At 46.8% G+C, this 14327-nt stretch overlaps 1 protein-coding gene across 1 annotated transcript; it reads left to right on the forward strand.

The window, feature by feature from the left end:
* Positions 1–8: 8 nt before the first annotated feature.
* N7446_005104 (ankyrin repeat domain-containing protein) lies at positions 9–691 on the forward strand (the record flags this gene model as incomplete). Its single annotated transcript, XM_058513852.1, has 2 exons — positions 9–368; positions 503–691. 2 exons carry the CDS (start codon positions 9–11, stop codon positions 689–691), a joined length of 549 nt encoding a protein of 182 aa, XP_058375181.1.
* Between the last annotated feature and the right edge of the window lie 13636 nt (positions 692–14327).

Here is a 14327-nt window from a genome sequence, read left to right on the forward strand (position 1 = left end):
CTTCGAGTATGCCCATATCCACTCGGCTGAGAAAAGTCTTCTCCAAACTAAGAAGAAATAAAAGCAAGCAAAAGAGTGAGACTCAATCTTCACCCACCAACAACGCACTCCAGCAAAACCCAAAAGTTGCACAGAGACAGAAAACGCTAGTTGAAGCTTCTCGCCAAGGCGATATAGTCGCCGTGACAGAAATTCTCCGACAACGCGGAGCATCTCCAGAGGGAGAAGAGTCCTTGCGTGCAGCAGCCTCGAATGGCCATGCAGATGTCGTTCTTCTGCTCCTGCAGCATAGAATAGATCCGAACAAGCTCGACAGCGTCGGCCAAACCGCTCTGCACAAAGCTGTTATCCATGGCCACGGCAAAGTTGTTCGTCTACTCGTTGAGAACGGTGCAGACCCGTTCATAGGCACTGCGCCCATCCTGTGGTTTGCGGAGCTATATTGGAATAAGAGACCGTTGGGATTACTGCGAGAATTGCTCCGCAAACATCACCCGGACAGATTCGAGGAGCAGCATCTTACACCAGCGAAGCCAGCAGTGAGGCCAGCAGTGAGGCCAGCAGTGAGGCCAGCAGTGAGGCCAGCAGTGAGGCCAGCAGTGAGGCCAGCAGCGAAGCCAGCAGTGAAGCCAGCAGTGAAGCCAGCAGTGAAGCCAGCAGTGAAGCCAGAAGTAAAGAAGGCCCCAGCTAAAGCATCCAGGAATTCTACGAGAGTCTCTCCCGCATCTCCAACCGAAGATCTCTGGCCAGATCGGGTATTTCTCTCTAGAGGAGAAAGGAGAAGGGTCGCGCCTTCCGACCCAGCTTACTGGAATTGACTCTTTCTAGCGAATACCATCGGGTGGTGAATTTAAGTCTTGCATGATAGTAAATTGGCCCTAGTGATTTGCTAATTTGTGTACTCCCACCGTAGACTCTGAAGCGAGCAGTACTATCCAGTACTATCGGCTGGGGAGCATCTATTTTCTGTGGTCTGGCCCGAGGGCTCAGAATGGAGCGGACTACTCACACCGTTGTCTTCGGAGCAGGCTGAAAAATTTCCTGCCACAAACCTGGGAATACGAGGACGTTAGGAACTGCACGGACCTTGGATATAGGCGGAGAACGTGCTATTTCTTAGCCAATCCTATTCAATTAACCCTCCGTTTCTCCAACTAGAACGGTTTGACCATCTCCCCAAAGGGTATGTCACGATTTGTCCTGTATCCGGCCAATTGGAGATGTAAATGACTCTGTATTTCCATTACCCCTATTTCTCACTATTTAACTAACGTATTTCACAAGCGAGCCGCCACCACAAGCGAGCCGCCACCCTACCTAAAAACGCGTCGAAAATTAGCATTTAATTTATTCAACCACCTACCATGCCACCAATTCGTACCCAATCGCCCCGAAATCGTACAGAGCAGGAGGTAGGATCTTATTAGCTATCCAGGCTATTAAGAACAAAGAAATAAGCTCTGTTGCTCACGCTGCTCGGGCTTTTGAAGTACCGCGTTCAACTCTACGCGACCGCCTCTCTGGCTATGCAGAACGAGCTACTTTACGCGCAAATTCACATAAATTGACTGAAATTGAGAAGGAATCTCTTCAAAAATGGATTCTCTCTATGGATTCTCGCGGAGCACCCCCTCGGCCTTCTTCTGTACGAGAAATGGCAGATTTATTGCTCGCGACGCGTGGATCTACCCCGGTTATTTCGGTCGGTGAGAATTGGGTTACAAACTTCGTAAAAAGGCATCCAAACCTTTCCTCCCGATTCTCAAAAGGATACAATTACGAGCGTGCAAAGTGCGAAGACCCTAAAATTATCTATGAATGGTTTTCTCTCGTCCAAAAATCGATCCTTTCTTACGGTATCGATCCCGATGATATCTATAACTTTGACGAGACCGGATTCGCAATGGGCTTAATCGCAACCGCGAAGGTTATTACGAGGAGGGAATACTACGGTCGGCGATCGCTTTTACAGCCCGGAAATCGCGCGTGGGTTACTACAATTGAGTGTATAAATGCCTCGGGGTGGGCGCTTCCTCCGTGCGTGATTTTTAAGGGCAAAGTCTTTATCGAATCTTGGTTCGACGGCCTTCCGAATGATTGGAGACTCGAGGTTAGTCCGAACGGGTGGACGTCCGATGAAATTAGCGTTCGGTGGCTCGAAAAGCTCTTTATTCCGTCTACTTCTTCGCGTACGAAGGGGAAGTATAGACTTTTGATACTCGACGGCCACGGAAGTCATTTAACCCCGAAATTCGACGAAATTTACGCAAAAAACGATATTATTCCAATTTGTATGCCTCCGCATTCGTCTCACCTTTTACAGCCTCTCGATATCGGCTGTTTTGCGGTGTTAAAGCGTGCTTACGCTCGGCTTATCGAATCGAAAACGCGTGCTAGAATCAACCACATTGATAAGCTAGACTTCCTCGAAGCCTACCCGTCCGCGCGAATTGAGGCATTTAAATCGGAGACTATTAAGAATAGCTTCGCCGCCGCCGGTTTAATGCCTTATAATCCTGATCGAGTGATCTTAAAGCTCGATATTCGCCTTCGAACCCCGACACCCCCCTCGAGCCGGGGGAGCGAGTGGGATCCAAAAACACCTTCGAACTACGTACAATTACAGAAGCAAGCTTCCTCAATTAAAGCTTTGCTAAAACAGCGCTCACGAAGCCCACCGAGCCCGCTTAATTCCGCGATAAATCAGGTTTTAAAGGCCTGCCAAATTACGATGCAATCGGCAGCTTTGCTCGAGAAAGAAGTAAGCGAATTACGCGCTGCAAACGAGACGAAGAAGCGAAAAAGGACTCGGTCTAAAAAGCAAATAGCTTCCGAAGAAGGCCTCTCAGTTTTAGAGGCCTCTACCTTAGTAGCGCAGCCAGAGCAAGCGGTTTCAGCACAAGTATCCCGTGAGGCAGGGCCAGCTCCAGCACCTTCTCAGCCGCGTACGAGGGCAAAAACGAAGTGTAGTGTATGTGGAATTCAGGGTCATAGAATGACTACATGTCCTAATAGACCTCGAGTTTAGCTTATTGAATTTAATGGCGTTTTGGTTGAGAAAAATACATTTAAAATAAATAGATATAGGTAGGGTGGCGGCTCGCTTGTGGTGGCGGCTCGCTTGTGAAATACGTTATAATCATTATATTCTCTGTGGTTATGTCTGCTTTACTAGGAGATTTCGGTTAAATATATTGTTGAAATTACACGATGAATGACGCTACGTAACCACGTATGTCAAGGCCAACGAGGTGGTTTAGGTCTGATCTCTCTCTCATGAGAGAGAGATCCTATTTAATGAGAAACATTTCTCATGAACTATACTCTACATGGTAGGTTCAATGCTGATCACGAGATTCATGCTTGGTGAAGCAGGCATTCCATGCCTGGAGAAGCCATGAATCTCAACATATATAAAACGTATTATTTAGATACAATTCTCATGTAATTTTGATATATCGGAAAAAAATCTACCAAAACAGAGGCGACCCTTCCTTTAAGGATGCAACAAAATATATAAGCAATAGAGTACTAACCCAGAAGCGGTGGGTGAGGTTTAGTATTGCTCTACTCGTATTCTTCATCCTGCACCTGAGCTTGGTCGTTGGTAGTATTGTAGTGGCGCTCAGTGTGGCCTTTCACATCCAGAGTCTGAGTGTCGGAGGACTAGATGACGTGTGATAGAGCAATTTTTCCTCGAAGTTCCATCTGCTGCTTAAAGAATGCGACAGGGACACGACTTTCTGCAGATTTGTGCGATGTATTTCCTCAAGCGCTCTTGTTGTTATGCATCTTACTGTGCGGCGGGAAGGGGAAAGAGCGTTATTCCACTCTGCTGGCTACAAACATCAATAAAAGCAGCCAACTCAAAACCCAAGCGATCCCATTACCGATGCTCTGAGAAATCGAACATGTAACAAAACCACCGATAACAGCAAGCGGGAAATTGATCCAGGCTAGCAAAAAAAACAGTTGGCATCTGTCTGGACCGGGAAGTAGCATTGGAACTGCCATTGTTCTGTTGTTGCAAAACCTTCATACATGCATGACACCTGTGGTCGGTGTGTTAGCGAGTTGCCGAAACGAAAAACATTTATGCGTATGCTTACCGCAGTGAACAGCTAAGTCGATGGATAGAGAGTTTCAGCAGGCAAGTTCTGCCTCTATTTGCTGGGCATGACAAATCTAACGGCTGCATGCAAACAACGTAAATCAGAATTTTCTCCATATTTCGTGGTGACGGTTACATTTCCAAAGTATTTGCAAGACCCACGAACAATGTGCTTGCAGTATCTGGTCAGAATTGAACGAGAACACTCATAGTACTGTGGATTCTTCTACACTGTCCGCAGTATTTTGCGGGCCGCATGAGACTCCGATGAAATGCTCCTGGTTTAACATAATAATGTAAAGATAAAAAAATATCTAAGCGGCCCTTCCCGAGGTTACCACAATTGTGCTCGCATCCTCATCTTTGACCTTGGGAGTTCCTCACTATTATTGCCATTCCAAAGAAGGGCAATTGCTCCTTTCTATACGGAATACATGGAACTGTATGCAACCTCGATTATATTTCTCACGCTGAGGGTTGATTGCTGGATCACAGCCTTTATTATAGTAACATATACTAGGACTAGCGTATCGGGGTGGTTGGCCAATGTTCCTGCGACATCGCAATATAGTGCTCCAGCCAATGAAATGCTGCTAAAGTGGACGTTCTGTTTGCCCGTATCTCAGCTTCCTGGAGGCACAGACGCGATGCACATAGTCCCACCTCCAGGACGACGACCGTGTTCTTTTAGGCCGTCACGGAAGCGGTGCTGGCGTCAAGCGGTCTGTGACAAAGGGCCAGCATGTAATATGAGACGATTAAATGTTTCGTACCTGAAATTGGGTTCGTTTGAGTTGGCTTTTTGCTGTCATCAGGCTGGTTAGGGTCGGCAGCTAGAATTGTTTGAAACCATTTGTCGATGTTTCTTTGGGCAGGGGTCTTGGCTGAAAGACTCGACTGTGAAGCGCTATCGGCCACGGAGCGTCGTACGGCAACGGCTCGCTTTGGTTTGCCTGGCTTTTGGGGAGCTTTGGCGCCAGTGCGACTCTGCTTCCGCAGAATATGGTACTTTTTCCCTCGTAAAGATTCAACGCTTCGATGCACCTGGTATTCTTCATAATATGCGTCGGAGAGAGCTTTCCACGACAGCTCCGGATGGGCATCCAACCATGGAAGAAGGCTTTTCTCCTCCCATTCTGGCCAGCCGCATGCGTTACGTGGGGACATGGTTATGCTTGGGTAGTTGGCAGAAGTGGTCAGAACAGGTGAAGAAAACTGCAGAAAGTGAACTTGAAGATGTAGATTGTTGAGTTTAAATGATTGAAGTGTGGCAGATAGAACCGACTTCTATGTGTTTATGAGACCCAAACGAGCCCTCATTTTTGATGCAACGTACATCGTTGAGAATCAACAACGTTGAACGCTGCCACAACAGTCCGTTCTTGTTGTCAATTTCCCGTTTTTTCACCCATTGTTGAATTCTATTGTCTGATCCGCCTCTTAGTGAGTCATTGTTAAAAAGTGTGCAGATTCAGCAATAGATATCTACGGGTAGAAAGTAGGAATGAAAAATGCGTGCACTTGCGGTCCTCTCCTCAATTGCGAGCAAGCAAACAGTCAATCCTGATCCCGCGATACAACATGCTATAAAACCCGAGCGCCTCCTCCTATCACAGAAAACCAGAACTAGGACCACTCCTCACCCCAGCGTAACTCAGACCCAAGTATGGGCGGAATTCGGAAAGTCTCGCACACTCCTCGACGACACAACTTTCGAAGCCGATTGCAACGTGCATTGTCCTTGTCGTCTTCTGAGTCTGAGCATACTGGTAGTCCATCCAGATCCGCTACAGGCGATACCACAGAGGACAATTCATCCTTTCAGGAGGAACACGACTCTGTCGACCAGGACAATAGCACCTCGGCCGATGAGAGTGAACAAGAAGCTGTACAACAGCGGATGACTGTGTTTGGACACCAAAGGGACTTGGAACCACGTGGGCAGACTCAGCTTTCCGGAGATGGCAATTCGGTTGCTCTGGAATGCCTGACGGAGTAAGTACAATCCTATCAAGCACATAATCATGATTGGCCTGCTAACAACATCCAGGCTAGATAACCGGATGCGGTCAGTTGTGGTCCATCTTGAGTGACAATGTAAAGCGCTAACAGTCTCCGCAGGTCTATTGAGCGCTCATCGCAGGGCCAAGCAACTTGGAATGAAACCATTCGCAACGATCTGGCCGACATTTTTGGTCGATTGGCAATTGTCGAAAGTGAAATCCAGAAGGGGACCAGGCAGGGTTCAAACAAAGCTACAGAGGGCCAGAAGATCGGCCGATCCCTGCGTCGGCAGCAGTGATGTGACTGGAGGTTTACTTGGATGCCGAACCATGTATATCAGACCAAGGTCAGTCTGTATTGGTCTTGAGGTATGACCACCAGTTCAACCAACAGAATATGAACACGCTCATCATTGACGCCGGATTGGACGGTCACTGGATAAGCCTCAATTGACTCAGTGCCAAGCTAATGCCATGGCGAGCGATGGACCGTTTGTCGTTGCATGGGGTGTTTGTATTTTACCAGTGATCTTCTAAGCTGTGCAGACAGAAAGGTTTGACTGGTATATGGACTGTACCGAGATGGCTTTTTTGAACCCTCGGGCTATTGTCGCGAGCCACCACATTTTACCGAGTAGATTAAAGATTTGATTATTTCCATCATTGCAGCTGATTTGTATTGCCTGCCCCAATAAGCTCGTACTCGGTCTGCATAAGTGAGGAAACTCCCAAGAAAGCTAAACTACAGTAGTGCTCAAGAATCGTACACCATGTAACAAATGATCAAAGATTGCTTGCGGCTATTGAAGTACAGTCCTTAGCGGTTGATACGCACAGTAGCGCCACATTTATTGACTTGCGATATCTCACCCAACGAGAAACTGCTATTTGTGATTGTATTGGACCAGAATAGTACGGCAAGGTTTGTCTGAATGCTGAGAAGATATAATAACTATAATGCGCAAGAGAAGCGCGGATTTCTCCAAGAAACCCATAGCACAGGTATAAGTAATATTCGGATAGGACCGTTGGAAATGCGTTTACTTTACGGCAAGGGAGCCCAGTGTGTAACAAATCCACAGGCCCGCGTGGCAGGGCCTTTTCTCTCATCCAGAGCGTATCCGGGCGTCTCGGCCTGGAGCGGTGTGATGTCAAATACTCTACGGCTGTCTCGCCAGAAGTAAGAGTCTAATCTACGCTTATATTTATTTATGGCATAGTAAATCGACCATGGAGGTTGTGGCGGACTCTGCCGCTAACCTGCACCGGATACTGCCTCGAGCCGCCCGTGCTCGGATCTATTAGACAAAAGCACATAGCCCTCCCCTTCAGGGCAATTAACAGAATTGACAATACACACAGTTTGGCACGGTACATGTATAGTAAGAATGTGGCGACATGCTTCTTCATGAACTATCTGCGCGTCGGCTACATTAAAAAGCCAGTCGTCTGCAGGAAAGACATGACTCGTAAGAGTTTCGGTCCTTTCCATACATAGAAGCTAGCTCACTCCATCAGTAGGACCTTGCCCAATCAACACACCCCAATTGTGAGACGAAGGGCTCATCTCAGTTGGTGGTAGGTAGTTCATGTTGAGTACCAAGCGGGACATTGTCATTGTTCGATTGGGAGATGCTGGGGAGCATATCGTGGCCAAGCGTACCCGCGCCGCCCTGATCAGGCCATTCTGCCTGGATCATTCCGGAGCCTGGCAAATAGGATGCCAATCGTCTGTTCTGAAAGGCGTCGATCGTGCTCCAGAATCGAGTGGTCGCGGAAACCAGCTCTGCGTGTGCCTGATCCAACACCAGCTGTATATCATTCCACGGGACCTGATCTTGCAAAGCGGTGTTCGTGGATTCCAGCTGCTGTTGCAATTGGCAAATCTCACGCTGGAGGTTCTGCTGCTCGGCTAATGCGGTATCCCTCGCCGTAACTGCGATTTGCAATTCCGAACTCTTTTGCGCTTTCTCAGCCTTGAGCTGGTCCAGCAACTGAGAAAGATCGTGGTTCTCTCCATCTCTCTCCTCAAGCACCTCTTGAAATTCCTCCTCAATATTGCTCATCACCCTGAGACACTTTCTATGCGTCGCTTTGTCGTTTTCCCTTTTGGGCTTCTTCGTAATGGAGGATGTCTAGCATGGTCAGTAAAGAGTACATTGAAATAAAAGGGATGCCGCCGGGGCTGTTCTGGCCATAGCGTAGTACGATCCAAACAGGTGAGCATTGGCGTACCGAATCTCTGTGTGATTTCGTCTCTGGTTTGCGTGACTTTCGTCTATCCTTGGTCTCAGGACCAGTAGAACCAAGGGAATAAGACGGTGCAGCACGCCGCCGTACGCCATCAGACCTGAGGTCTGCGTCATCCTGAGGATGCTTGGGATTCTTTGCCATGTTCGAACTTTTGTTTTTCTCAATCAACAGTGAATCAACCAGGCACAGAAGGGATGAGAACAGTATCAGCAGTGACCTGCCGAGAATCGAGCATTATATAGGAATAGGGAGAGGCCTAAGCGTAAGATCGGAAACAGAGCAGGGCTCCTGCCAAGCAAGTGCGTGGGGACGAGAATCACGAACTCAAAAGATTGAGGACTACTTTATATGCCGGACTCCGTGGAGCGTTAGCGCGAACGCACTAAACATCTGCCCTTCGATTTTACTATCGGGGATGCGAGCAATTAGCCCGCACAAAGATGCATGGGGATGCACAGTATCTTTTCACAGCATGAACAGGCCAGCCTCATATTATTACAAGTAATATCACGCATGAATTACGATGTTCTTTAGTGAATAACTCAGTTCAAACAACAGGCTCAGCAGTAACCAAGAGTACGATCGAGCCCCGACAACGCTTAAGCGATGTGTCGTCCAAATAGTGTGATCACTAGACCGCTTTCCATGGTGTAATGAGCGACTCGGAACGTCGCTGCGAAGTCTGTCATTGAAGCCCAGAGGAATTGCTACAATTGATACATCTCAGGTCCGTGCTTTTTGCAATAGGACTCGGAATTAGGACGAAATAGAAGTTCTTTATCCGGTATAGGCCGAGTCCTAATACGTATGTGTATTTTGAAATGCTATTATAACCATAATTGCTCAGTTTGCGTGCCTCGCGTCCCACTTTACTGTTATGCTTCATTTGAAGTACGTGCGTCCATGAAAGGGATCCAGCCCGTCAAGCACGGAAGTCACAGTCAATTTCAGCTGTTGGTTGAAGAGTTTAGACCTATCGCTTTCAAGTTGCGACGCAGCAGATCCTCCCTCTAAAAGGTTTATTTGCAGGAACTCTTAGTGTTCTTTCGATATCTATCCTTTCTTAACCACCCTGCTCGGGACTCTTATCATCCAATTTGCTGGTATTTCTCGCTCGGAACCTATATATACGTATGCATCGCTATAATATGTGCACCGGCTTGAATCTGGAAAGCTGGGTATAAACCATTGGCGCGTATCATTGGGCTATATAGCCATTGCAACCCGCAACACGAGGACAGAATACTCGGTGGGCCCTCAGCGTATTCTGGCTACTTCAGATTTGTAATAGTCTGTCAACCTTGAATCTGGCTTGATACCGCATGGGTGCTAATCGCTGATGACTCACTGTCGTTCGTGTCATCAATTGCGAGATCCATTCCGTCTGACCGCCACGAACCCAGTGTCTGCATTACTCCATTGATGCCCCTTCTCGTCTCTGCTAGCTTATCACGCATTATTTCATTTTGCGACTCCAGTATCTGCATATCGTAGCGCAGTTGACTGGCCTCATCCCGGAGCGTATGACTTTCGCGAAGACAGTCATCCAGTTGGGAACAAGTGCGTTCCAATTCATTTTCTATGCGGCTGTTGGTAGCCTTAAGCTCGCAGATCTCTGCGGTGAAAGAACCTTCCACCATTCCTTCGCTGAAACGTTGTGTCTTCATGCTCCGTCAGCAAGGCCATATTAATGAGGACATCCGGCAAGGGACTCACCTCCTTTGGAAAGCCGTCAGTATTGGACTGCGAGGTTTCTAGGGACTGCGGGTTGACAGCTTCGAGTGAGGAACCGAGTTCCTTCAATATTTTCCGGTAAAGGTTTATCGTGCCGCTACTTAGGTTTGATTTGAGCAAAGCAGCATTCGTTCTCGTCACCGACCAAGCGTATCCATCTTCAGGTCGCGGTTGGAGACGGACTCGTTCGGGAGCGACGACGAGGTGAAGTCGGTTATCTAGGTGTATTAGCTTGTGTGGGCAGCAGAAGGGGTTGGTAAATACATATATGAGCCGCTAAGGCTTCTCGACATTGTTTTCTCAGTTGGAAGCGTTTTTGGTTGCTGCTTTTAGACATTAAAGTGTACTTTGGTCATTCAAAGGATTAAGGGAAAGATCCGCGGGATTTTATAAAACAATAAAAAAAGGAAATAACACTTGCACTAGATACCAAGTTAATGTAGGATCGATGATACGTTCTTTGCTCAGGTAGAAAGTGGTGCCCATGGGTAGGGTGGCCCACTTTTGGAGTGTGGATTTTCATTGGATGAGATGCATCTTGTGATGATTTCAGCGTTGAGAATCAGTTGAAAGTTCCGTAAACCCTCATGTATAGTGCTGGGTGCGTGAGTCGCGCACAAATACTACGACCCTCAATTTATGCGTGAAATACATTCAATTATAACATCTTGTTGGCAAAACACAGGACTCTGTTTGGTAGGGCTCACGATGCTGCGCATTTCTGCCCTTCGATATGGGCTGTGAAAGCCGGAATGGCTTGATAGAAGGTCAAAAAAATGATGAATTGAGCAGAGAGTCAGGCTTGATCGGCTATTGCACGGAGATTTCATTTCGTCTAGAAAACATATAAAAGGGGTCAAGTCAAGCCACCTGAATGTCCCATTCGGCACGCGATCATCCTGATAGAAATGGCCCCAAGAACTCGCCGGTCCCTCTGTCCAAAAGTAGCGACCTATCGCGACATGGTGCAACTGCAGTGTGACTTGTCCAAGCGTCCACCCACAAAGATGACCACTCGCCATGGTACCTATGCCAGTCGCAACGTTTGCACGGACTCGCCGAGCTTGAAATATTCGCGAGCAAAGGCAATGCAAACGAGCGTCCATTGTCGATATCATGTTCCATCTGTCTCGCTACTTCCACGGTCGTCTAGCAGACTCCCAAGAAAAGGCAGCCACAAGAACACGCGCAAGACACGAGCGATTTCCGAGCAAGAGGCAACACGACTGGATTGGATGCGACGACTTCGCCCTAAGGCCCATAGACGTTACTAAGTCGGACAATTTCAAGTCGACCATGGAGGCTCAGCAGGTGGCATATCGCAATATCTACTCTCTTCCTTGTATCGTTGAATAGATAGAAATCTTTCACAGGCAACTAGGTATGAGAATGCAGATTTCTAAAGTTCGAAAGACACAGCCTAGATATTGAGTCTCTACATAGAAGATAGGATGTTTTGAGAACCAATGTAAGGTTCTGATATACGCAAAACGGCCAGTATGTAACAGGATTTTTTCTCTGCTTTTGCTGTCAATGCTTTATAAAAAAGCACACCAAATATCTCTTGTAGGACATGAGAACGGTAGGGTATTGGGAACTGGAAATTCTGGAATCTAGTAACAGAGGTTGGTTGCGATTTGGTAGCGGCTTAATTGCAGGATATATGTACTATGTCTAACGACCTTTAAAACATTGGAAGGTGGATTGAAAACGGCCTAAACCAAAACCTTCCGCCAATCCAAGATACTAGAACTGCGCGCATGTATCTCCAACTTGATTAAGAGCATTTTATGCTACATGTAATCAGTAGACTTCGACCAGTTGGCACCCTAGAGTAGCCTCCGAGCTCACGAACAACTAAATTATATTTTCTAACTAATGACCAGAGGGAGCTTTCAGACAATCTCTCGCGTCCCCGTTGTAAACGTTTTCTACTGTTATAGACAGTACAGATTCTAGAGTTTCTTTTCACATGCCATCCACGTATAGTAGGGGTTTGGAGGTACCCAAGGGTACACTTATGCGGCCCACGCGGCTGACTGCAAGGAAGAAGTCGAGATGGCGATGATGAAAAGCTCGATCTCTTGAGTGTCAGTACTGTTGACATAATGTGGGAAATTGGAATTACCTCGAGTGCAATCATCCATGATTTGCCTAGCGTACCTATGATGGCAACCACAAGTAAAAGAAGTGCCATTACAGAGAGATAGCATGAGATGTACTGCAGCTTAAGTCTGGCTAAGGTTGAATGTCGAACCATCAACCAGAACCATGCAGCTACGCCCACATAGTCCACAAAGAGAACAAAGAGGCCACCCGGATGGACGGAGCTCAGGAGGAAGGTTCCAGCAAGTGACAATGCTACCTTAGCCAGTGCGGAAAGAACGGCGAAAGTAGGGTACACGATGCGTAGAAATCGGGGTGTGAATATGTTTTCACGCTGTTGAAAAATTACATGAAGATACTGTGGTCCGTTAGCCGATAGTTAGCCTCACTCATTCCATGCAATGAAGACCTACCGCTTGTAGCGGTGGGAATAACGGGGTAACCCAAAAGAGAACTTGGCTCCATCTTGGAAATCTTTTACTCCAGAACAGCCCCGTAAGAATAGCAAAGGGAACACATGAGAAGGCACACAAACTCAAGTCGAATTTGTGCCACCGCCACTTGGATGGAATACAGTACAAAAGAGACAGTCTTCCAACGTTCAGAAGTAGAAGAATAGTCACTAAAACAGATTTGATAATGTCTTCTGAAATCATGGCTATAATTCTTAGCAGCAGACACATCTTGGGATTAGAGGTGGAGGTTTATATAGCCAAACCAACAATTGCCTAGTCATGAATGTATAGATCCCAGGAGCTTTTCATCAGGTTCCAAAGTCTTCTCGACGGATCGCATACTCAACTTTCTACCTTTATCTCAACTTTATGGCGTTGCGGAAGAACTGAGGTCTTCAATTAATGGTTCGCGGTAACATTTTTCCTTCCTTCCGCACTCGAGAGCAAGTCCCGCTTGAAAGCCTGGGACGTATTGCTGAGCCAATTAGTATCGCACCTGCTCATTCTCGCCCTTGCTAATATGAGATCACCTGCATGGGAAAGGCGATAAAAAGTAATGGACGTTCACATTCCACTTTACTAGAAACGGGTGCAGTCGGTCATCGTTTCAAAATGGCCGATTGCAGGTGCATTTCGCCTTTTCAATGTCGACGGAATGCGATACGGTGCTGAATATATACAGGAATCTTACATATCACGAGATCTGACCATATCGCTGGCCGCCCACATAATTCCTTTGGGCCTGTCATCGGAACAGTAGAATCTTGCGCGTTGCCTACAACATGCTTGGAAATCTCGCAAGCTTGGATGGAGCAACGCTCTATCTTTGGGAAGGCTTGGTAATCGTTATGCACGTATTACCTTTCTGAAAACGTCTCAAACACCGATACAGGAAGAAACTAGATCCTAGATATTAGCTCTAAGTAGAAGCTTCTTAGTATGTATTATGCCTGTCGCGACTGAATTCCTGTTGCCTTGGAATCATGTCTCTTGGCTACACGTGTAATTTAGATCATGGTATGCCAGAAATAGTTTTCGATTGGAATTAGAACAACAAAGATATTTGTACTTACAGTAACCTTAGAGGATTTTCTATTTCTATCTCTGTCTATTGAACGAGCAGTGTATTAGAGCGCATCGGTTTTAGTTCCCGTGCTTTACCACATGCGACACGCAAAGAGCAGCCCTACAAGGTTGTCTTGGTGATAGAAATGACGGAAATACTTTCGCTATTTTAGTTTGTAGTTTCAGTCTGTTGCGAAAGTACAACTATAATTGATAAGGCTTCTCCTTGCTTCATGATTACATGCAGCACTGCTAGAACGAATGTAAAAGACATAAAATAGATGCAAGAATCAAAATAAAAATAGTGTGCGAATCCTCATGCACATCCCGTTGGTGATTCAGTTATACACTTGAATGTTAAGTAGTTCACCTAGACAGTTCATTGGCCGTAAGAGCAATAACAGAACACAGGACATGGGTTTCACGTGATAGTCTCTTGGTTCTGGCAATCGCTTCTGACCACCGCCCTCCTCTTGGTATCAAGACATGTAGGGGATCGCTACCTGCATGACTACTTTGGAATACTCCACGAGGCTGTATGTTGCGATCAGGTACATGCCGCGTAGACTGGGCTGCCCAATCCGCGCCAATCCAATTCTC

This window comes from Penicillium canescens (assembly GCF_028828765.1).
Source record: "Penicillium canescens strain IBT 15451 chromosome Unknown utg000003l_segment0_segment0, whole genome shotgun sequence".
In the NCBI taxonomy this organism is placed as follows: Eukaryota; Fungi; Ascomycota; class Eurotiomycetes; order Eurotiales; family Aspergillaceae; genus Penicillium; species Penicillium canescens.